Below are 24,890 nucleotides of genomic sequence, written 5' to 3' on the forward strand. Positions count from 1 at the left end.
TTTCTATTGGTCAGTGCTGTTCTATTGTTTGAAAATTCAAGACCAAAAAGTGGTTCAAATATTAAATGTGGCTACCAACTTATAAAAATTAGTTTCACCTTTTTAATAAGCTCATGAGAGCTAAAAAATACAGTTAAAAAAACTGTTTTTGGCCGGGCGCAGTGGCTCATGCCTGTAATCCCAGCACTTTGGGAGGCCGAGGTGGGTGGATCACGAGGTCAAGAGATCGAGACCATCCTGGTCAACATGGTGAAACCTCTGTCTCTACTAAAAATACAAAAACTTAGCTGGGCATCGTGGCGCATGCCTGTAATCCCAGCTACTCAGGAGGCTGAGGCAGAACTGCCTGAACCCAGGAGGCAGAGGTTGCGGTGAGTTGAGATCATGCCATTGCACTCCAGCCTGGGTAACAAGAGTGAAACTCCATCTCAAAAAAAAAAACAAAAAAAAAAAAACCGTTTTTGAAGATGAAATCATGATACTAAATTTAACAGTTGTATTAAATGATTAGCTTTGAAAACACAAGAGAATGTGAGAATCAAGATTTCAATTGAAACACCAAGAGAACAGATGCCACATTCTAAGTCAACTGTGATACTCTGATGCATAATTTGCAAAGCAGGTGATGATGACCTCTTAAACCTTTATGCATGTTCTGAGTATTCAAATGTCCAAAGTAGTAAGTGATGGGCGTGAGTTACTCAGGAGAGGGCTGGGTGGTTACTAGCTCTTCCTGGGAAAGAGTGGAGGGCCACATTATGATGACAAGTCATGAGAGAGCCTTCAGGGAGACTGCTCAGATTACATGATATGTACCCCAGAAGTATGGAGGACACTGCGGACTAGGGACTGTCAGATGCCAGGAAACTGGCTGTCCAGATGCCTGGACAATGCTTCCAATGTGCATTTACTAATGTGTCAGTAGTCTGCACTCCAGCAATTTATCGTGGCAGAACAAGTGCATGAATGTTTTCTGCCATCAAGCTATGGGCCACCAAAAAGAGAGCTGATGTGGACTGAGCCTAGGTCCTTTCCCAGTTGGCTGCTTGGAGCAGCAAAGAGAACTCAAGAGGCTGGAGGTACCACTGGGTGCCTGGGGACTGAGGAAGAAAATGTAAGCAACAGTCAACACAGATGCCTCTGCCCCCATGAAGGGACCTACAGGGGAGAAAGTACAAAACAGATCAGATGATTTCATCTCCCAGTAAGAGAAGTAGTAGCCTACAAAGTGGGCCGAGAGGGACAATGAGTGGGAAATGAAAATCAAGCTGCTTTCTGGTTGCATCCCACTCACCCTGCTTGTTCACACCAGGCATGTGCAGCCTGCAAGGCAGCGGAGCATGTGTGCCCTCAGTGCTACAGTTACCCAGCCACAAAACGAATGTCTGTGTCAACAGATGCAGTTCCTGGAACTATTCTAGGAAAATCCAGTTTATTCAATGATCCACCAGCTGCCACAAAGGTTGCAATACCACTTTAGATGCACAGTAACATTTAGGGCGTTCTGCCTCTGCTATCTACATACTGTTACTTTCCATTGAAACTAAATAACAAAAGCCAGGTTCATACAGGCCTTCAGTATAGTTTAGTAATGACAGTTTATTGGGTTTTTTTGTTTGTTTGTTTGTTTGTTTGTTTGTTTTGCTTTTGGAAAGAAGAAAATATACATAGTACATAGAGCTCTGCCTTCCAAAGGCACATGGAGAATGAGAGTTAATTACCCTGGGAACTTCAGTGATAGCCATCTACAATTTAAAATTATGTAAAATTGGTGTCAGAAATGCAGCTCTGTAAAACTTACTTCCACATAGAAAAAAATAATGAATCTACTTTTTATTAATACCTTCCTGAAAAATACCAGGAGAAAAAAAGCACAGGAAAATCAGCTCCTGACTCCATTAAGCTCTCTAAACAGGTCTTGAGATAAGGCAATGTTTTTACTTTCTTTTTTGAAGCAGATGTTTCCAAAACAGACTATCTGATTATTACATATTTGGATAATTACATGTTAGTCCTTTCCATTCATTAGATACAATATAGATGCTGCCTTTTTGGATTTATATTATATGTGTTTATCAATTGCTTAATGCAATATTTTTGAAAGTCACTCAATAAAATCATTAGGAAAATATCTGTGCAAAATCATTTTTATATCATCTGAGAAACAAGGTGTGAGGATAAGTTTCTCAAATGTCAACTGCACATATAAGAATAAGGTGGAACTACAATCAACCTAGCTGTTGTCCATTCTATTCTGTTTCATTATTGTCCAAACAAAAAACACAAAAACCTCTTCCAGCTTCATTAGGACTGTAATTCCCTAGGAACCAAGTACATGCACAAAGGGCTGTTCGCTTTCAACTGTTCTGCTTATCTAATGAACTAAGGATTATTTCCATCCTCTCATTTTTATTCTACTCTACTTTGGCCCCAATTGTTTCTTTTCCTTAAAGCTATCAGTTCAACAATGCTTTCCCCATACTTTATCTACTGATAGCCAGCATAACAGCCAACAGACTTATATAAGTTGGCAGAAATCCAAGAATTGTTTTCACAGTTTAGATTTGGGTAGGAATTTAACACAGAACAAATGCATCAGGATTTAGAAGAATCCGTGTGCATGCTCATATTCCGAGGATACATGATGCAGAGCTTCAAATGGAGTAATGAGAGAAAACTTCTTGCTATTTATGCTTCCAAAAGGCTTCATCTTCTGGCTCACATAAAGTTTGACATTAAAACATTAAACCAATTCCATGTGCTTTATGAACCACATGAGAAAATTATTTTTACTATTTTTTAAATCTAAGTTTGCTTTTGATCTCAAACAGATAAAATGTGTGATTATCCACTGTAGTCACTAGAATTAACAGTAAACTATTGTAGGCTGTTTCTAAAAACTCAAATGCCTCCTCAAAAGGGAAAAAAAAATCACATACTGATTTGCATACGTTGCTGATTCTGTAAAGGCAACTCCAAAGGGGTTCCAAATACATTTTGAGCAGTTGCAACACTATATAATAAACATTATATATAAAACTATCCGATTTTCCATGATAACTGCACTAAATGACAATCTTCATTCTGTATGTCTACTTCCAGGCGTGTTGGTTCAGTCCTTTGAAGCACATTTATATGTCCTGTAAACACACAGGAATCTCTCTCTTTCCAAGGGCAGATTTTTTTTTTTTTTAATTTTTTATTGGATTTTAGGTTTTGGGGTACATGAGCAGAGCGTGCAAGACAGTTGCGTAGGTACGCACCCAAGGGCAGATTTGTACACTGAAATCAATCAAATAGAACTATATTCCAAAACCCTACATTAGAAATATCCAAGAATATGCAAGATTTCTTTTGGCTGTTTATCTATGAACTCCACTCTAAAATTCATAGTTCTAGGTTTCTTCTTACCATTCCTCAGAAAAGTCTTCAGCAATATGAGCAGCCCCTTCCAGTGAAGTTCAAGTACTACACAGCGGTTGTGTGCACAGGCTTAGGAGCCAGAATGTCTAGGTTCGGGCCTTTATTTTACCACTTTTGAGCTGTTCCTTCTTGGACACAGCACTTGATCTCTCTTTGCCTCTGCTTATTCACTATAAAATAGGACTTACTGGCCGGGCGCTGTGGCTCAAGCCTGTAATCCCAGCACTTTGGGAGGCCGAGGCGGGTGGATCATGAGGTCAAGAGATCGAGACCATCCTGGTCAACATGGTGAAACCCCATCTCTACTAAAAATACAAAAAAAATTAGCTGGGCGTTGTGGCGTGCACCTGCAATCCTAGCTACTCGGGGGAGCTGAGGCAGGAGAATCGCCTGAACCCAGGAGGCGGAGGTAGCGGTGAGCTGAGATTGCGCCATTGCACTCCAGCCTGGGTAACGAGAGCAAAACTCCATCTCAAAAAAAAAAAAGGACTTACTATAGGAATTTTCTCATAAGGTTGTTGCAAGTCATCAAAGTGAAAAGCTCAGCACACTGCCTGGCACTCTGAAAGTACTCAGTACTCAGTACACGTCAGCTGTTCTTAGGTCCAATGGCCTCTTTATGATTCTCATTCTCAGTCCTTCCATGAGTCTAACAATTGCCAAGTTATTTCTTGAACTCCTTTTTGTTTTTTTGGCTCAGCAATTCCTGGTTCTCTTGTTCCTCTCCAGGTTTTGTGTCTCTTCGTTTCTCTTCTTCCCTAAGCCTATTCATCATCACACTCCACCCCCCATGTTCAGGTCTCTCTTCATCATTCTTCTCCTTTTTGTCATGACCCTGAGAAGTCTCATCCACTCATATGATTCACTGTGTTTAATACAAGAGCATTTAACAAGATTTTAAATGTGCATTCTGAGGCAAGATGGCAAGACAAAGTGATTCCACACAGTTTTTTTGTTAGCAGTAACTATGGCAATATACAACTAGCTTGTGTTCTCATTGCCAAAACAGGCACTGACCTCACTTCAATAATCTGATAACAAATGCTAACATACAGTACCACTGAGCTAAGACAATGATTAAGTTCTACTAGTTGCTCAAGGCTCAAGCAGAGAGAAGGCGAAGGGTGGGGGTAGGAGGCAACAAGAAAACCACAAATGTAAACTTACCCAAAAAAAAGTGAAAGAAGGAAAAGTTTTTAAAACTTGGGGGGTAAAAAAAATAAAGAGATGCAGTCTTTGACAGAGAAAGCAGCAGGAGGTGGCAAACTTGAATGTCCCCAAGGGCTAGTACGTAAGCTAAATGAATAAACTTGAGCAAGATCTGACAATAGGCAGTGGTGGGGACTATGACAAACTAGAAAATGTACTTAAGGATATTCCTATTCGGCTTTTAAAAGTAGACATCGCAGGCCAAATAAGCCACAGGTTTCTGTTTTTTATCATCTGGGTGTAGAGAAACAATGGTAATGGCAATGGTAAAATATATCATTGCTACCTGCCCATTGGGAATAAGACTGGCTAGCAAAGATTTTTTTTTTTTTAAAACTTATCTTAATGGCAAAAGGCTGCAAGTAAGACAAATTTGCTTTATAATCTTATTTCATTGTTACATGACTGTTATGATTCATAATTCAAGCATGGATCTGCTGCTCCTCTCCATCACAAACCAAAATACTATGTTCAAGGATGATTAAGATTTACTTACTGGCTTAATGTGATTCAAATCCTGCCAGTATGACCCCCAAAGGTGTATTTCACACTCGCATTGGTCTCTGAGGTAGTTACTAATGTATAAAAGTTCCAAGATCTCCCAGGAAAAAAGATCTTTATCCTGAAAAGTACTTATAACTGACATTCTAAATGTTCTCTTACATGTGTGTTACATCATGATGAGAGGTTTTTGTTTGTGTTTTTATTGCCACTTAGTTTTGATAAAAATGTACTTTCTTTTTGCATCCCTGTTGACTGAAAAATGACAGTTGTATGGCCCCAAAAGATCATTCTTCTGAAAGACGGGGCCAAATTCAGTTAGGTATCAACACTGTGATCAGCTCTGTTTAGCATGAAACTGATATTCAGGACTGTTGGCCAACAGCAATTATTTCTAGGAGATACTTCTTCATATCCGACCATTATATCTCCAGGTTTTCTGATGCGATTAAATGAATCCAGTTCAACATCTATGGGTCATGTACAGGCATCAAGCAGTAAGGCTGGAATTAAGAAGATGATGAAACTGTATTTGCTTCTGAAAACTTATGCTCTAGTGAGGGAGATCAGAAACTTGCTGTTTTGATATAATGTGGTAAATGGTATAAAAAGAGATGTAGAGAGAGTACTAAGGAAAAATTAGATGAAGGGAGAAAGGAACGTAGTAAAGGTCCTCTGGGTGTTCATTTTTAAAAATAAAACATCACATCCCAATTAAAACAGAATACAATCAATGGAGGTACTTATCCAGTAATAAGCACCTCAATAAGTATACTAACCCACCATCAGAAATCACACTGAATACTTTCCCACACTTCAGGCTGGATCTGTCCTGACTCAGTGCCACATTTTTATTCATCACTCTTGAAATCACAAACATACATCTAAGTAAGAGGATCTACTGCCTCTAATTCTTTAAAGAGGTAAGCAGATGACTTTCATAAGAGCAGAAAACAGTGAAGACTCCACAAACGGAAAAAGAAATCTGAAATAGAAAAGACGCCCTTTCCCTGTGTGGTGTGGGAAAGACACTCATGTTTTCCTTCTCCCATTGAAGCTCTGGGACTGTACCCATGGGCAGAACAGGCAGTGGGTAATGACTAAGTCTCTCTTCTACTCCCCAAACTCCACTACCACAAATGCCTGAAAATCTGCCACTTGGGGATGAATTTGATTTTGAAAATCACCACTGGGAAAATTCTATGGAGTCATCAAATATTTACAACTTAGTGCAGGTTTCAGGATAGTCCTTTTTCCTGAAGGGGAGCAGCTGAAGACACCCCAAAACTTGGAGAAACCTCTGAGTAATATGCCAGTTTTGATTAGTAGCTTAGTAATTTAACCCATTCAGGACATTTCTTAATCTTGGGCAAAGATCAAATCTTTGAAGAAATCACTGTGGAATGGTTCAATAGCCTGCCCTTTATTTTAGACTGTATTATCATCAGTATCTGAACTATGAGCATCAATAGTCTTTGCAGCAAATCTTCAACCACTTTGTTAAAACGGTTGCAGGTAAAATGCCCTGTAACTTCATCTTATCAGTGATTCTTCTAAAACAAATTAAGCCCAGAATTATCATCTGAGAAGTTATTTCCAAATTCCACTCCACAAGCTACACGTTAACAATTTTAATCTCCTACAACTTCATTGATTAATAAGGACTACTTAATAAGAATACCACCTAGTAGAAATGGTTTTTAGTACCCTGGACCATTATAAATAATTATTAGCCAATAAAAAAAATCTGTGCAAGTTGTAAAGAGAAGCAGTTTAAGGAGGGTCTCCTTAAGGATATCAACGTGCAATGTAAAGGTTTATTATGCATCACACATCAATACCATGCAGTGGCCCTATCAATAGAGATACAATATAATTTATCTAGTAATCAAAATAATCACCCCGGAGTTTCCTGCTAAAATAAATATTATTGCCTTATCAGCAAATAACTAAATTTAGATAAACTTATAAAAATAGACAGAAAAACAATTTCTCACAAACCACTCTCTGCTCTTTGTTTCCCTCTAGTATATCTTTTAAATGACACATTTAACATCTGCTACTGAATCTTTACTTTCCAGGCTGGAATTAGACCTCTATACAATTTTGACTAAAAGAGATTATTGCAGTTTAAAAGTCCATGCAAATTTTCAATTACAGTTTTATGTAACATAAACCTTCTAAACTTTCATTATAAAACTAGGGATGATAAGAAAAAAGCTATAAATGTAGAGACAAGGTGATTAAGACCAAAGTTCAGGGGAAAAAGCTTAAGAAAATTAAATATCCACATATATCTCAATATCATATTTGCATTTTTAGGTAGGCAAATCAGGTAGAATGCTTCTTTTAATTAAGAGCAGCAGTAAGTGTTAGACTTGAAGAGACAAAACACACATTCAAATTAAAGATTTATTATGTATGTGGCCTTGGGGACATCCCTGGACCTCTTTGTGCCTGGGTCTTCTCATATGCAAAAGTAAGGATGATTCTACACACTCTAGTACACCACAATGAGTACTGAACAAACCATCTACACAAAGCAGTTTCTCAGCAGTCACTCAACATATCTGTGGTGAGTTTTGAATGCTGAGCTTGTACACCTCTACAGCCCCAGCAGTAACAACAGATCTTTAGGTGTGCTTTTCACACAGAACCTCTCCCTTTCCTTACATATGTTTTGTTTGAGACCACTTCTCTAATTCATAGCATAATAAAGAGCTTAATCCTTACCCTTACAGAAAGTTCTCTTCTTTTTATGCTGATGCCAACTGGTAATTATGTATATGCTCATAACTGAGTATCACCAAATTAGCAAATAATGGAATTTAGGTAAACTTTCACTGGCAAACATTGCTGAATATCATGCATAGATTCAGAGCTACTGTCTTGTCATCCTAGGGACCTTCCCAATGGCAGTTCAGAAATCCCCTCAAGGCTCAGCAAAACTCATGAAGTAGCCATGTAAACCCAATGTCTGTGCAAAGTAATAACAGCTTTAGGTATCAGCATGTCTTTATGCAAAAGATTTAAAAACCATTACCTCTTTCACACTGGGGTCCAGTAAAGCCATAAGTGCATGCACATCGATTTGGGGCCACACACCTTCCTCCATTGAGACAGCCACTTTCACAAACAGCTGTAAAATAAGGAGAGAGCTGAGAAGCTTTACCCGAAAATAAATGCTAATGAAGTAACACTTGTGGTCCCCTGGAAGGACAACAATAAAATATCTAAAGTCACCCTGGTGTTTGTTTTGAACAGTCACTCTATAGTTACAGAGCTTCAGATATTCCTCAGTCAGAATAGATGAGTTTGTATCTGTGTTAATGCTGACCATCTATTCCGTGAAGCATCAGAGCAATGCTTTCAGTTCTACATCGAAAACAGTAGTTTCTTTTTTTTCTAGGTGATAAAAGGAGGCTTTTATTTTTTCATGTCTGTTTGTGTTTTTTTAAAATTGTATTTTAGGTTTTGGGGTACATGCGAAGAACATGCAAGATTGTTGCACAGGTACACACGTGGCAGTGTGATTTGCTGCTTCCTCCCTTTCACCTATATCTGGCATTTCTCCCCATGCTATCTCTCCCCAACTCCCCACCCCCTGCTGTCCCTCCTCTATTTCCCCCCAACAGACCCCAGTGTGTGATGCTCCCCTCCCTGTGTCCATGTGTTCTCATTGTTCAACACCCGCCTATGAGTGAGAACATTCGGTGTTTGATTTTCTGCTCTTGTGTCAGTTTGTTGAGAATGATGGTTTCCAGGTTCATCTATGTTCCTACAAAGGACGTGAACTCATCGTTTTTGATGGCTGCATAATACTCCATGGTGTATATGTGCCACATTTTCCCTGTCCAGTCTATCATCGATGGGCATTTGGGTTGGTGCCAGGTCTTTGCTATTGTAAACTGTGCTGCAATGAACATTCGTGTGCATGTGTCCTTATAGTAGAATGATTTATAATCCTTTGGATATATACCCAGTAATGGGATTGCTGGGTCACATGGAATTTCTATTTCTAGATCCTTGAGGAAGCACCACACTGAAAACAGTCAGTAAGAGATGTCACTGGATGGGAATTGTGTGTTAGCAAACACTCTTTGCTTACGATTTATGTTTAATTTCAACAGGGCTCCCATGAGCGGAAATATCAGCCCCTCTGATGTCACCCTTACAGAAATGTAGTATGTTAAATTGCACAATTAACTGCAAACAACAAAAGACTAATAATGATCTTGAGTAATTTAGGTACCATAATGAAAATCCAGATGAGAGTTATAACAGAACCTATGGAAACTATTGGTGCAGTGAAGTCTAGAGATGTTTCAGGGCAGGATATTTTGCTTTCTAGAAGAGACATTAAAATAGGAATTGCAAGTGCATGTGCTGAACAACTCCTCTTCGTACAATTTCCTGTAACTCGCACACGCATGGCCTCTTTCTAGCCATCTTCATCATCAGTGGTAGGCTCTTCTCTGCCAAATATGGCAGTCCCACACACTCTTCAAAGCTCAGCTGAAATCTCACTGCTCCATGAGGCTCCCCCATTCAAATTCCTTACTCCTTATGTATTTTCTATACATTTTTCCATACATTACCCTATAGCAGTTATGAAGTTGAGCCACTAATAAAACCCCTCAAGAGAATCTCCTGAAAGGAGTTTAGCTGGCAGACAGCTTCCAGCTGCTGTACCTTCAGATTTGCTGTGGTGTTCATGTCAAGGGCATGCTCGTGGCCAACGACTGAACACAGCATTAGGATACTAAAGCCTGGCCATTTCCACCCATCACGGAACTCTCTGATGGGCACTTTTTGCTCTGGGTTCTCCATCAGCCTGGCCAAGCTTTTTTTGGAGCTGCACTACAGACTGAAGTTCCTTCCATGCAATTGTCCTTCTTTCCCTCCCTCCTTGCACAGGGTCAGACAGGCATCATGGTCTAAAGACCATTCCCTCCTACTTCGGCTTCCTCTTTCCTTTATTCTTCACAGGACTTTTTCCCAATAAATCTCTTTTATGTCTAATTCTGTCTTGTTATTTTCTTGGCATAAAAGGACCTAAACTGACACAACCCTTTTTAGCCAAAAATTATGGCAGGAGTCCATTGCTCATCATATAATCAGAGAGGTTTATGTAAATTAATTGTCTTCTTTGTCTCTTGATTTATAGTTAGGGAGAATGAAGAGCTTTTAAGCAGAAAAGAAATTCTGAGCTTGCCTAAGTCAACCCTCCCAGTTTATAGATGAGGAAGCTGAAGTTTAGGAAAAGTTTTCTAATTCTGCCAGTGTTAATTAAGCACTTGTGTGTTGGGCTTTGGGCTAAACTCTCTCAGGAAGCACCAAGGGGAGCAGGAGAGATGCCCAGCAGCCCCTCTGGTTCTCCTGGAATGCCTCTACATTCAGCCCCATCTCGGCCTCTCCACAGCCACAGCCTTAGTCAGGACTCGTCTTTCTGCTCCTGCTTTGTCCTCCTCCAGCTGCACTTCCACACTGTGATCTTTCTCACTGTAAACCTTTGTAAGTGAAGGGTACTAAGGTTGATATTTCACAGCAGTAAACATACAGGCAATGGAGACAGACTGCTTGGGTTCTGACCCCAACTCTGCCGATTACCATCTTTATTCCCTCAGAAGAACTACTGAAGTCCCTGTGGTCCAGTTCCCTCATCTGCTAAAGGGTAACATTCATGCCCTCTAACACAAAAGGTTGTTTTCATATTAAATAAGTTAACACACATAGAGTTTTAAAACGTGCCTAGCACACAGTAAGCACAGAGTAACTCAAAAGGCGTATGTTGTTGATGTTGTTAGTGTGTGTTCTTTGTTGCAGTCTCACTCTTCTTTCCTGGCCTTACTTTGGAAGAAAACATAGTATGTATAAAGGCATCAAAACCTGGCCCATGACATCCTACCTGACCTCACCTCCTTTCCCATCACTCCCCTGTGCACTTAAGCTCCTGCAATACCAAAGCACTTGCTATGTCCCATACGCCATGCTGTGTCTTATGCTGGGGCTATGTTCATGCTCTACCATCTACCCAAAAGGCCCATTCCCCATCACCTGAGAGGTAAACTCCTACCTATCCCTCAACACTCAGCCCAAAAACCACCCACACTGGAGAGCCTGTCCTGCCTCTCCCTTCTCCACACAGAACTCAATCAACAGTCTTCTCCTACTGCAGGTGATATGGTTTGGTTGTGACCCCAACTGTATCTCATCTTGAATTCTCATGTGTTGTGGGAGGAACTTAGTTGGAGGTAACTGAATCATGGGGGCTGTTTCTCATGCTGGTCTCATGATCGTAAGTCTCCCAAGATGATGGTTATCATAAGGGGGAGTTGTCCTACACAAGGTCTTTTTGCCTGCTGCCCTCCATGTAAGATGTCACTTGTTGCTCCTTGCCTTACGCCATGATTGTGAAGGCTCCCCAGCCATGTGGAACTCGAAGTCCAATAAAATTCTTTCTTTTTGTAAATTAGCCAGTCTTGGGTATGTCTTTATCAGCGGCATGAAAACAAACTAATACAAATGGTCACTAGGGAATTCTACACATTTTTGTTTATTTATAATAACATTATTAATCTTAAAGAAGGAAGAATTAGAAGCACCCAAAGCAAAAATTAGAAGCACCCTGAATAATGCTCACCATTACGAATGTATTAAATAAACAGTAAAATGTCCATGTAATAGAGTATTAGGCAACCATTTAGGTATATTTTGAAATGTGTAATAACATGAGTATACTTTGAATAAAATATTAAGTGAAAAAGTGGTATGAAAAACTACATCTACAGTAAGAACTCATGTACCAAATATGCATTACAAGTCTAGAAGATAGTATCTGGAATGACGAAATCATGAATAATTTTATTTTTTGTAGTTTTAAACTTTTACAAATTTTCTGTAGGGTATATATGTTCATCTTAAAGTAACAAAAAATAAGTTGTTTAAAAAGAATGTTCATCTTCTGCAAAGCACAGGGACTGGTAGAAAGTAGACACAACAAATGGTGCATACATATGAACCACCAAACAGAACACTACATAATAAGTACTTCAGTAGCAGAATCTAGATTGAGAAATGAGAGGGATGTATATACCATTAATCAAGAGAAAGGACATGTTTAGAGAAAATGTTGGGGCTGAGTTTTGAAACATTTTATTTGAGATGCTTCCTGAAAATCCAGTTGTTGCAATTCAGCAATAGAGTGGAAGGTATCTGCCTGGAACGAACAAGAATTCTGCTCCTCTAGTGGTGACTAGAAATCACGATCAGACAAGCAGGGTAGTAAAGGTAAATATGAGGAAACTGAATTAAACCACCTGTTGCCAGCATTCCAACTGGAAATTTGGTAGTAAGTGTTTTGAGTGAGTGATCTGTTCATCTGTAAAGGTCACTAGACACGTGTAAAAATGCTATGTCCCAGGTCATCAGAGAATATCAGCACTTATTTCTTTATTCTCCTTCTCTACAAACAGGTTAACATCTGGAATATGTATAACTATGGGGTACTTACGCTGTCCGCAGTGAGTCCCTATGTATCCTTTCTGGCATAGACAGTGATCGTCACTGCAGCTACCTCCATTCATACAGCGAATACTGCAGTGTTGAACTTGAAAAAAAAGGAAGAAACATTCATTTTGCAACTTAATGCATAGATTGCAACAGCTCACAGGAATTGATTTGTAGTTATTTAAAGAGAAAATCAAATAGTTTATCAGGATTCATTCAGTTTTACCCAGTAATTGAGAATGCTAAACAAAGTATTAGCTGTGTGTATAAAATCATTTACCAGGCAATGTAATTGTTTCTTTGGCATTCACGTTAATAGTGCTAAATGACTTTCTTAATTTAACAGAACTTACAAATCAATGTCATTTCTGTAATTTATACCAACAAGAAAGTATTGCCTTGAGTAATCATGTGAGACAAGATTATGACAGCAATAATTTTCCCGTGAAAAGATTTAGCATCCCAGGTAGGTGGCGCAGGAGAATAGTTAAGAGTAGCAAATTCCACAGAATTTTGTTAAAAGAAATTTTAGAGGCAGAGTAGAGAAAAAAGAAAATACCTAGAAAGGCATTTAATAACAAGACTGCCTGATGACAGGGACAGCTGGATTTGTCTGAGAAAGAGCTGCTTGTTTAAACTTTAACCTCAAACTAAGTAAGATCCCCATTTTCACCTACAGGAGTGTACATTTCAGGGGCCAGAGTAGAAAGACCATGGGCTGACAGCCTTAGACCCCAGACAATGAGACACTGGAAGAGGCTGGAGTAAAAGACAGCCACGGGCTCCATAGTGAGCAATAACAACAGCGCAGGCTCGTGCTCTCATTTCTCCAGTGTTCAGGCTTTCTCGAGGTCGTAATTTAGGTATGCTACCAGCACTTCCAAAGTCCTAGTTTACTTCCTAGTCCAAGGATTGACTGAATTATTCATTAATCCTTGTTGATACCTGCCTACACATAGAGGCCAGGATTGGGCATTGGAGGCTTGGCTTACTCTGTCTGGTCCTCCAAGCTGTGGGAGTAAATTCCCAGGGAAAAAATGCTTAATACTTTTAGCTAAGGAGAAGAGAATATCTTCTTTCTACACAAAAGCAGAAATCTGCTGTTTATGCTCAGTCTTCCTGAAGCACAGAGGCCAAATCTCTCCAAAACCAACAGAAGATTCCACCCACAGCCACCCTGTTCATTACTCCTCATTAGGAATCCTCAGCCGCAGTATTGAAAAGTGGCTACTTGACTTCAGGAGTAAGGGACAATTTTTATACGGAGCTACACAAATCGCAGCCTGACAACAGGGAAGGAAAAGGCAGAACCCTGTATCTACTATACCCTTCTACAGCATGAAGAAGTCGAGTTGAAAGTTAAATGCCTTTTCAAGGACATGCCACAAGAACATGCCACACACTGAAACACCATCAAAGGCCTGTTTCTATTGAACTAGAGCCATCTCCATCTCTCAGCATCCACAGCCTCCTCAGCATGGCCCCAGGTGTCTTTCAGGGCTCTTTGGCACATTCCTAATATGAACTATGACTCCATCTCCTGATCTACTTATCAGTCATTCATTCACTCAACAAATATTTCTGAGTGCCTACTATGTGCCGTGCAAAACACCCAGTACTTTCCTTTTCCTTTTCCCTCTGTAGAAGCCCCTCTCTAACCTGCCTCCTATCTCCTTGTCCCTAACTCCTAAATCCAACACAACATGTACACAGTTCTCCCCAAAACCTGAAATCCTATCTCCAAGACCCATTTCAAATGTTGTTTTTTTCCCTTGATCTTTTCTGATACCTCCCAAACAAAAGAGAAATATAAAGTTATTGGAAAGGTGAGCCCTCTCTCCTTTCCAATAACTTTATATTTCTCTTTTGAAGCATATATTACATAATCCAGCCCATTTTTCGTTCTCTCTCCCCACCCCATTTGTTTAAAAACTTCTCACAGGTGGGAAGTATCATGAGAATTAATTAAGCAATATCCCCTGAAGTCCCTAGAGCAGCACTGTGCTTATATGTGAGTGCTGTATAAAACTATGCGAAATTCTTATGTACTTAACTCATGCTGTGTGATACTGACATCAAGAGCTATATCCAATGACCGAACTGAGACTTAGAAGTTGTCCATTGTGTCCTAAGCACTTTTACATCCCTACTAAGTAGGTTGCTATTAAAAATATTTTTATCTTTGTTTCCGCATGTATAAAAGCAGAAATAACTCCTTTGTTGGAACATTAAAATCAAACAACCTCGGAAACTGATTAAAACAGTTATTTTAGGCTCTTATGATTCCATTAAAACATCTCAGCCAAAATGCTTTTTTAACCAAAAAGCTATCTACAAGTAGTATACAAAGAAAGAAATGATTTAGTGAAAACTTTGAATAATATTCTAAGTAGGTCAGGAAAAGGTGTATAGTTGCTTTAAAATTTGAAGTTAAACTTAGCTTCATCCTATCTTAGAAAAACAGCAAAGATTGGGAAAAGCACAGGAAATGATGTCATCTGTCAAGCAGCATAGGAACTCAGCCTTCAAACTGATTTCAATTAAAGCAGTCCATGCCAAGAGCTAATTTCCATTCCCACATGAGTGACAAAGCCATTTAACTACTTTGAGATAAAAAAGCTAACAGTAGTTTAAATAGTGGCTTTACATTATTTGTTCAAGTTGAAAATCAGAATGAATTCTTCTTTCTGGCAAGAATTATAAGCTTACATTTAAATGCAATATAATAAAATCCTCCCTGATATATATTTTTTACCCTGTCTTTCAGGCAAACCTTTACCAGCATAAAATATTCTTTCTTCTTTAAAAAATAAAAGCAATCATTCAGACTTGTGAAACAAGAAGACATGGTGAGTCCAGTGACCCACACAAACCAAGGAACCATGCATGAATCCTTGGGAGAAGCCGGGAGGAAGCAGGGTCAGCACAGATAATATGCTGTGAATCACCTGCTCTGCCACCATGTTTACCATGGGAAACTTTGTATTCGTTGTGAGTCTTAGATCTTTAGGGGAAAAAAGCACTCCGATAAAGGTGGGAGTAATCATTCAGGATTTCTGTGGGGAAATAAAGGAACTAGAGGAAGCAGTTTACAGAGAATATATACCCAAAGTGATTTTGTTTTGTATTGAGTTCTGCCATTGATGCATCTTCTAAATTTGCTCTGATTTGAACAAGAGTTCCAGATGTGTCATAATGAAGAGACCAAGTTCTACATCTCTTAAAAAAGCCAGATAAAAACTAGAATATAGCACCATAATGATGCTATATTCTTTTCTGGATATGCTAAGCACCCCAAGTCAGAAGATATTCTTAAACTCAATCTCTGTTATGATTTTACCAGAAATTGAAAATACTAGGAGAATCAGAGTGCACTGATCCTGCCACATGCAGTGAACCCTGAGAGTCCTAAAGCCACAGTGAGGACCTGCCCTTGAAGGTGAGCAGACAGCCTTTCAAGTAAGTTCAATATCCCAGAGCTAACAGAAAATGTTGCCACTTCCCCATATCCATAAAAGATCCCAAATTAATTTTGTGTTCATATCAGACGTCAGTCTGTCATTTTAGTCATTCAAAAGTGACTTCCTGAACATCTTTCATTTGATAGCATTGGCCAGGAAGAACATAAGAATCTTCTTTAGATTACAGCCCAGTACAGATTAGTTCTCAAATGATTCATCAGAAGAGAACAATGTGAATGAGAGAGAGGCAGGGCTGGCACTTGGATCCAAATACCTCAGGTAATGATTTTCGTTGGGATGCATTAGGTTTGGAACGATTCTAAAGACCTGCCATCATCTTGGCAGGCACAACTGGCAGAAAGAACACTGGGAGCAATTTGCACATAAGCATGTGTATGGTGAACATGTGATTTTAATTTAGGCACTAGGAAAAGCACAGACAGACAAATTAAACAGCTAGACTAACTTCTGGACTCTACACCTGAGACAACAGTCCACAGCGACAATCAGAGTCACTGCAGGACAAAAACAATGTTCATTTAGAGAGATAACAGCAATGGCATTTCCCTTCAGTAAGGAGATGTCTGGGGATGCCTAAAGACCCACAGCTTGGAAGGGAAACTTCACCAAAATTCTAAAAAAAAAAAATCTAGCCAAGCTGGAAAAGCTCCAAGTTAAATGACAGCAGTGATAAAGGTGCTTCCATAAAGGGCAGACTTTTTCAGAAAGCAAAGAATTCAACCATTTCCAAGGACAAGTCTGAGTAGATTCCATGCATGCCTCTCCTCCCAGTTCATATAAATCCCACACTTCCCAGCAAAGCTTTTTGAAGGAGGACTTCATCCAGACGAGCTATAGTACCACCTTCCATTCCTCTGAATGTCCCCCGACTTTCAGGATTTGGTTACACTCCCTCAAACGTGCGGACACACTGCTCCAAAATCATTCTGCTGGCCTTCTTACCCCTTAGAGCTCAGATTAGTGTTGGGAGTACAAATGCCCCAAACTCTCACTGAATTGAAGCAAATTAAATGAGAAAACATGCTCAAAGTATAAGGGGTTTGATCCAAGTATAAAGGGCCTCAAATTGATATACAGGTTTGACACAATTTCTATCAAAATCCTAAAAGGTTTTGTAAATATAGACAAGATTAATCTACAGTTTTTACAGAAAGGAACTAGAATAGCTAAAACAAAAAATAAGGATAAGGCGGGAGAAATCTGTCTACCCATCCTGGGTGACAGAGCAAGACCCTGTCTCAAAGAATAAGTAAATAAAAATAAAACTATGAAACTATTAGAAAAAAGTTGGAGAAAATCTTCAGAATCTAGGAGTAAACAAAGCATTCCTAGACTTGACAATGAAAGCATGATCCAATCAAGGGAAAGTTGATAAATTAGACTTAAATTTGAAAACATCTGCTCTATGAAAGATCCCATTAAAAATATTAAAAAGCAAGCTATAGAGTGTGATAAAATGCCTGCAAATCACATATCTGACAAAGAGCTAATATTTCAAGTATATAAAGATTTCTCAAAACTCAGTAATAAAATAATAAACAATTAGCATCTGGACAAAAGAGGCCAGGCGTGGTGGTTCTTGCCTATATTCCCAACACTTTGAGAGGCCAAGGCATGAGGATTGCTGGAACTCAGGAGTTTGAGATCAGTCTGGGCAACATGGCAAAACCCTGTCTCTACCAAAAATACAAAAAACTTAGTGGGGCATGGCGGTGCGTCCCTGTAGTCTCAGCTACTCAGGAGGCTGAGGTGGGAGGATCAATTGAGCCTGGGAGGCACAGGTTGCAGTGAGCCAAGATTTCACCACTGTACTCCAACCTAGGTGACAGAGTGAGACCCCATCTCAAAAAAAAAAAATTTAATTAAAACTAAGCATCTGGACAAAAGACATGAAGAGACCTTTCACTGAAGAAGATACACCGATGGCAATAAGCACATAAAAAAGATGTGCTTACTGTGCACACGCATACATATATGAACATATATGTACATATGTTACTATCTAAATGTTTTTGTCGCCATAAAATTCATATGTTGAAACTTAGTCCCTAATAGGAGAGTATGGAGCAGTGGGGCCTTTGGGGAGATGATTAAGTCATGCAGGGAGAGCCCTCATGAAAGGATTAGTAGCCTTATAAAAAAGGCCTGGGAGACCTGTTTGCCCCTTCCACCATGTGAGGACACACCAAAGGCACCATCTGGGAGGAACAGGCCTTCACCAGACAAGCAATCTGCTGGCCTCTTGATCTTGGACTTCCCAGCCTCTAAAACTGCTAACAAATACATTTTTATTATTTATAAATTACCTGGTCTATAGTATTTTATTATAGCAGGCCAAACTGACTAATACATATGTACAGTTATAGAGCTTATTAATCCCAGTGTTACAAGCTAATATATATCTGTGTGTATGTATACATATATAAGAAGAATGAGTAAATTCATGTATCAGTAAACCACAATAGGTCTATATTACAATTAGGATTGCTCAAAATCCATTTCTAACCTCAGAGACTGACACAGCAAAGAACAGTCCTAAAGAGGGCTGGAATTAAAGTCCAGAGAAACTACTGTTTTGACCTTGTCTAGCTAATCATGCTTTTGGTGCTGAATGACGAGTGTCAAGAGTTCCACCAGCACTAAGGGAAGTCACAACTTCCTGTTATCTAAGAGAATCACTGGCAGGCACTTTGAACCTTCTGGAAATGCAATCTCTCATTCAGGTCACTAAGAGATAATTTTCTATTCTCAGAGTTAAATGACCCTCAAGTCAAAAACCACCTAAAAGAACAACACTCCTTCCATTCTGTTCATATTTAAATGGGAAAATTAAGGCCCTCTGAAGTCCGACAACATGCCCAGACCCCCTGGATCCCTATCACATAATCAGTATAAAATTTTTCATAGGAAAAATTGGTGCAGTAATCTAAAATGACCCTTTCTGGTAGAACCACTTGAAGTGAATGCAAACATTTCACTGAGTAGAACTATCCTTCTCTTAGCAGGGAAGTTGGCAAAGTGATCAGGATGTTCTATGGACAGCACAGCTCTTCCCTAGAACATCACTCCAAAAGAGGAGAAATGGATTCTGATTGTCCCTAGCTACCCTTAATATTTTGCCGTCTTTAATTCTGCGCATGGTTTAGACAAAAGCCAACAATTTTAAAGATTTCAAATACCCTCAAAGATCCTGGTGAAACCAGAAGCTCCTCCTTACACTACCCTCATCCACAAGCTACTTGGGGACTTTGTCCCATGTCCAGGTACCACAGATATGACTGAAACGTCCTCAGAAAGCACCACCCACAGTCTTGGATTTTAGTCTCCCGACTAAATCTGGCCTCGGGACCTTGCTCCTATACTCCTCACACCCCACAATTAGCTTGGATTGTGCCAGGCCCATGGCTTTTCCCTCTGGTCTTGTTAACATCCTGTCTCCACATCTCATGATTTCTACTCAATAGGTAAGTCATTATCAGTCACACTATCATTGAAGACCTTCTCAGCTTCATACCCAGTTTTGCCATCTGGCTACATTTCTGCCCCCAGAGGAGTACAGTGTTGTTAGTTGGTTTGGGACCAATCTGAGAGATGGGGTCTATTCCCAACTTTATAACTGTATTTTTTTTTCCAACCCTGAGATGCTTAAGCCTCAGTGGCAGCCCAGAAGCCACCCTTATAGAGAAGAAGATGCCCAACATGTTCTCAGATGTGCTGCCAGCTGGATTCTCTGCCTCATTCTATTCCTCCAGTTCAGGAGCCCTTGCTATGTAGGTTGAACCAGCTGTTACTTGGAAGATGCGCATTCGAAACCAAACCAAGATCAAGTAAGACTAAGCAAGAGTCCCAGCCCATAGAGGAGTGTCTATCCCAATTTTAACAGGCTGTATTTAGTAAAAGGTGGCTACTATTTTTTGGGCTCCACCAGAAGCAGATTCTGAGATGACAATTTAAATGGAGTAGTTTGTTCTGAAAGTAATTCTGAGAAACACTGGTAGGAGAGGGGGAAAGTGAGACAAAAAGAGAAGGAAGCTAATGAAGTACATTATCAAATCTATTATCACTGTGAACGACGAGGGCTCAGTCCCACTAGGGAACTTCAGGAGACAGGGCAGAGTGAACCTCATCGTTACAAACTGAGAAGCAAGGAAGCTGAGGCACTTATCCAACCACTCTACATCTGTTGTTGGTTAAAAGTTGCTTCTAGGTCCACTGACCCCCAGTGCTTCCAGCTTGCCCTGCACGCAGACCTGGCATGCTCGCTGGCCATACAAAGCTCTCAGGCAGAGTCTCCCGTGTTCATCCATGAAGCCAAGGGAGGCAAGAGGGCACCAAGAGTGCTACACAGGACAACTCGCCCTAACCTGTTAATTTGCTTTGAGAGACACACTCAGATGGTAGGACTCTTAACAGGTAATCAACCTTGACACACTGAAGTCTCTACTTGCAGTAAACAAAAGAGAATACATTTATCCCACAGTGTTTTTCTTCGAAACTCTGTCAAAATAGAACACACGATAAGAGGCGGGGGGTACATTTTCTCACCAGATCAAAAGAAATGGAAAGGGGACCTAGGTTTTTTGTGATGGGGATGGTCGAAGTTTTGAGGGGCTGTTTATACAAACAAAAACTTCAGTGTTTTAAACAACCAATTATGACTCACTTGCCCAAACCCCCCCCAAAAAAAACAGTGGAACAAGCAAACAAAGGCTCTGAAGAATGAACTGTGGATATTCATCTGGCATCACAGAACGTGGCAAAATTCTGAAAGGAAAAATGGGTTTATGCTTCATTATAAATCACCCCAGAAACCTTGGTAACTTCTCACATTTTATTCTTGTAAAGCAGGGGTCTTGAGCCTTAAATAAGTTTCTAATCAGATTCAGATTTCAGTACCACAAGGAAGAATGCCTAGATTTCTTGAGCCAAAAATGTTCATTAAACAACCATTTCATTGAGCACCTTTTATGTGTTTACATTGGAGATACAAAGATGAATAAGGCGATACCTACATAAAAGGCCATAAGCTTTATACTATTCATAGTAACTACGGCGCATAGGTAATTTTCCTATAAAGAGTCAAGAAGGGAAATGAGAAGCCAGATGAAGGAAAGCCTTTCCAAGTATTTTGGGCAGAACAGAGAAGGCAGATGTTCTAGTGAAAAAATGTATTGCAGGAAAGAGAAAAGCCAAAATCAAATTTAGGAGAAAACGGGGTGTAACCACATAAAATAATATTATATATAATGACATGTTAAACTCACTGGATCTGGAGCCACAGGAAGGAGCTATCTGACCAGAGGGGCAAGTGCACATATTTGGCCTCGAACAAAATCCATCCCCACAGGAATGCCGGCAAATGGCTGTGAATAAAACCAGAGGTCTGTTAGCACATGGATTCAGAGCACGATTAGTTATAGGAGACAGATCCCCAAATGAGGAAACCTGGGTTCTCAGGTCCCTCACAAACTTTGCTATCATGACTTATATGACCTTAAGCCACAGGTGTACTCATTTTCAAAACAAGTCTATTGAATTACATAAACTCTGGCTTAAAATCCACAACTCATTTATCCAATAATCGTGGTTCTCAACCTCTCTTTCCTTAGTCTGCAGCACTCAATCCATCAAAAGCCAGGAGAGGCAATGAAAAGAAAGCCAAACAAACAAATTAAAATCCTGCATCTATACATATTTATATGATCATAAGAAATACATGACTATATTGACTTTCAGATTTAATGATACAAAAATTACATGATTACTCTCAAAGCCAATTTTATTGTGAATGTTTAATGTTTAATTTTCATTCTGTTCTGAATTACATCAACAGTCTGAGAGCAGAATGCTGGAATCTACTGTCAGTACTGATTCTACAGTCAGGAAGCCATTCATCCTTTAGAGAAATATTAACGTGTTCATACCACCCAGAGACTAATATCATGCTGGTACCAATGCTCTGCTAGTGGCCAAAACAGTAAGTGTGAATGGCATATGATTTATATTTATCAGCAGCTCAGGACTTGGTCACTTCTTTGTATCATCATAGGCTCGATCCCTTCCTCAAGCTCTTGCACAACCTTACAAGCGCAAATGTGACGTGCAAAGCTAAAAGAGTACACTTGATAGAAAGTGCATTCAAACATCCAAAGAGCTAAGCATGGAGCCTGGAAATGACAAGAAATAAGCTATCAAAGGATCCTACAAACATTAATTTAAATACCTGAAGACATCAGAGAACTCTAGAGAAGTCTAGGAAAGGGTTCCATTGTAAAGTTCATTGAGAAATGCAAATACCATTGTATTTCTCTTTCAGTGATTCAGTTTTGGTCTTAAACCATAATGTGTCAAATAAAGGAGATGCTTTATGGTCAAAACCAAGAATTGAGAAAGAGTTAAACTCTTTCAGTTCACAAAGCAAACACTGTACTACAGTCTATTCTTCTCCACTGAGCACTCTCAGCCAAGTGTGAAGGTGAACTAATGATTCTTTAATGTCCCTTCAGCTCTAAATTTCCCCATTATACTAATGGAGTTTTCTGAAAACTGAACATTATTTCATAGATACAACAACTGTGAAAGCTCATGAAAGGCACATATCATGACTACGTTTGACTTTGGTGTCTCCATTAAATAACACCTTGTCTGGCATGTGGTTTGTCACTCAACATTTGTGGGATATTGGAGAAATCTGGAGGTTTGCCTCACCAGCAGAAATCAATAGAGGAACCTCTGTTATCATTTGAGATCTTTCTGAGTCTTTCCACTGATCTTCAGGGTGCTCTCTCTCCTCTCTTTCCCTTTTGTCCAAGAGTTAGGTCTGCTCTTGGCCCCTCAGTCATCCAGATTCAATGTACATGGTTTGGGTAGGCCCACGGGTGGCCAACAAAGTTAGAAATTACAATCAGAAAATCAGCAATAATACCCTTTCATTCAAACTCCTATCAAACTGATTACATAGTCTACATCGCCAGGCCCATCATATGTAAATGATACACAACCTGGAGCAAAGTATCCCTGTGACTAAACTTTGACAAGGTTTTGACCAAGTTGATCTATTTCCCAACCTGGATTCAGAGAAAGTAGAAAAATCTTAAAGCCAGAAGGCTTTACTTTAAACAAATTCATGGTACAGTTACAAAGGGCCAAATTTTAAGGCTCCCCACGCAACAAACAACAAAAGAAGGACATGCAGAATGACAGGTTATTTACTTACGGACAATACACTGATTTCCGCCAGGTAAGGTTTTCCAACCAGGGCAACAGTAGGCATTATAATGTGATCCACAGACATTGGGTCTAAAACAAAAACAGAAGAATTCCATACTTAAAAGAAGAAGAAAAGAAAAGGAAGAAATGACCAAACAAAAGGGGAAAAATCCCTTAGTTATAAAAACAGGATGAATCCTGTTTAAAAAAACCCATGAGACTCAATGCTGGTTTACAGTAGTTTGTGACACTTACATAGTGATATCAACAGGGACATCCCTTAATATCACCTATGCATGTGGCCCATCAGGGAAATAAAAACCAGAGATACAGAATGTAGCACGTTCTGTCACAATTCATGAAGTCATACAAGTCTTAAATTAGACAATAAACTTAAACCAAACAATAAATCTCTTACCAATATGGTTAAGAACGGTCATAATAAAACCTAATGCACATAAGACTTTGCATTTCTACTCTTTGAAACCATTTTTTTTTTTCCTATGGCCCATCTCACTTCTATAATGTTACACATTCTTCCTTTCACTAAAACTATCGGAATGCAAACTCTGACATGAGTCAGAAAAAATAAAGGCCAAAACATGTAAATATTTATTTAGCAAAAGTTTGGAAACAGGCCGGATGCGGTGGCTCATGCCTGTAATCCTGGCCAACATGGTGAATACAACAATTAGCTGGGCATGGTGGCACGCACCTGTAGTCCCAGCTACTTGGCAGGCTGAGGCAGAAGAATTGCTTGAACCCAGGAGGCAGAGGCTGCAGTGAGCTGAGATCACACCACTACACTCCAGCCTGGGTGACAAAAGTGAGACTGTCCCCCCAAAAAAGTTTGGAAACACACTTGATACCAGCAGTTACAAGAAAATAAAATCAGTGTCACTCTGGGTTTCTTGTTTACAGACCACGCATCACATCTTGGAGTAGAAACTCCATTCAGAATCCAGATGATCCACATTTAACAACTTCAGGGAGCAACTGAGTAAAGATCCGGTGACTTCTACACGGAAACTAAGACAAAGGATATAATACACACAGACCTAAAAGCAACCATGAGTTTTACTTTGGCATGTTGAGAGGGCCTAACAATTGATGCTAGTTGCTGGAGATCAGGGGCTGATAGGAAGGTCACATGTTTTGCAATCAATTTCACAAACTAGGAACATTTCCAAAGCTCGCTGGTATTAACACGGTAACCCTCAAAGCATAAGCCTTTAAAAACAACTGTATAGTTAAAATGTATTTTCAGTTAGGTGCACTCCCACATTCTCTTTGTATATGTAGACCACATGAAACAGTACAGAGCCCTCCCATATTCTCTGAACTCACTACTTCAACCTCATGCAGGATTGTGAACCAATGTAAGGTCTCTGCTCTGTCCTTTACTCCTTTTGTTGCTCCAGAAAAACTGAAGCACCCTGCAGGGCACCATGCATACTTCACACTGACTGATGAGTCAGAAAGGGAATTAGGAAGAAAGCTGGAGGGGCCAAGGAAAGGGCCCATACCCAGCAGCCCAGGCCTTCTCTGAAGGCGCAC

At 39.7% G+C, this 24,890-nt stretch overlaps 1 protein-coding gene across 3 annotated transcripts in view; it reads right to left on the reverse strand.

The window, feature by feature from the left end:
• FBN1 (fibrillin 1) overlaps positions 1-24,890 on the reverse strand; it is a 234,630-nt gene that overhangs the window by 176,673 nt on the left and 33,067 nt on the right. For all 3 annotated transcript variants that reach the window (XR_013520968.1, XR_013520969.1, XM_009005406.5), the window contains exons 3-6: positions 23,341-23,423; positions 21,389-21,487; positions 12,647-12,742; positions 8,177-8,272 (exon numbers count right to left, since the gene is read on the reverse strand). Coding sequence is in view for 1 of the 3 variants with exons in the window: in XM_009005406.5 (XP_009003654.3) it covers positions 8,177-8,272; positions 12,647-12,742; positions 21,389-21,487; positions 23,341-23,423 (374 nt within the window). In the remaining 2 variants the exon portion in view is untranslated. The remainder of the gene's footprint in view (positions 1-8,176; positions 8,273-12,646; positions 12,743-21,388; positions 21,488-23,340; positions 23,424-24,890) is intronic.

Source organism: Callithrix jacchus, chromosome 8, assembly GCF_049354715.1.
Source record: "Callithrix jacchus isolate 240 chromosome 8, calJac240_pri, whole genome shotgun sequence".
Taxonomy (NCBI): Eukaryota; Metazoa; Chordata; class Mammalia; order Primates; family Cebidae; genus Callithrix; species Callithrix jacchus.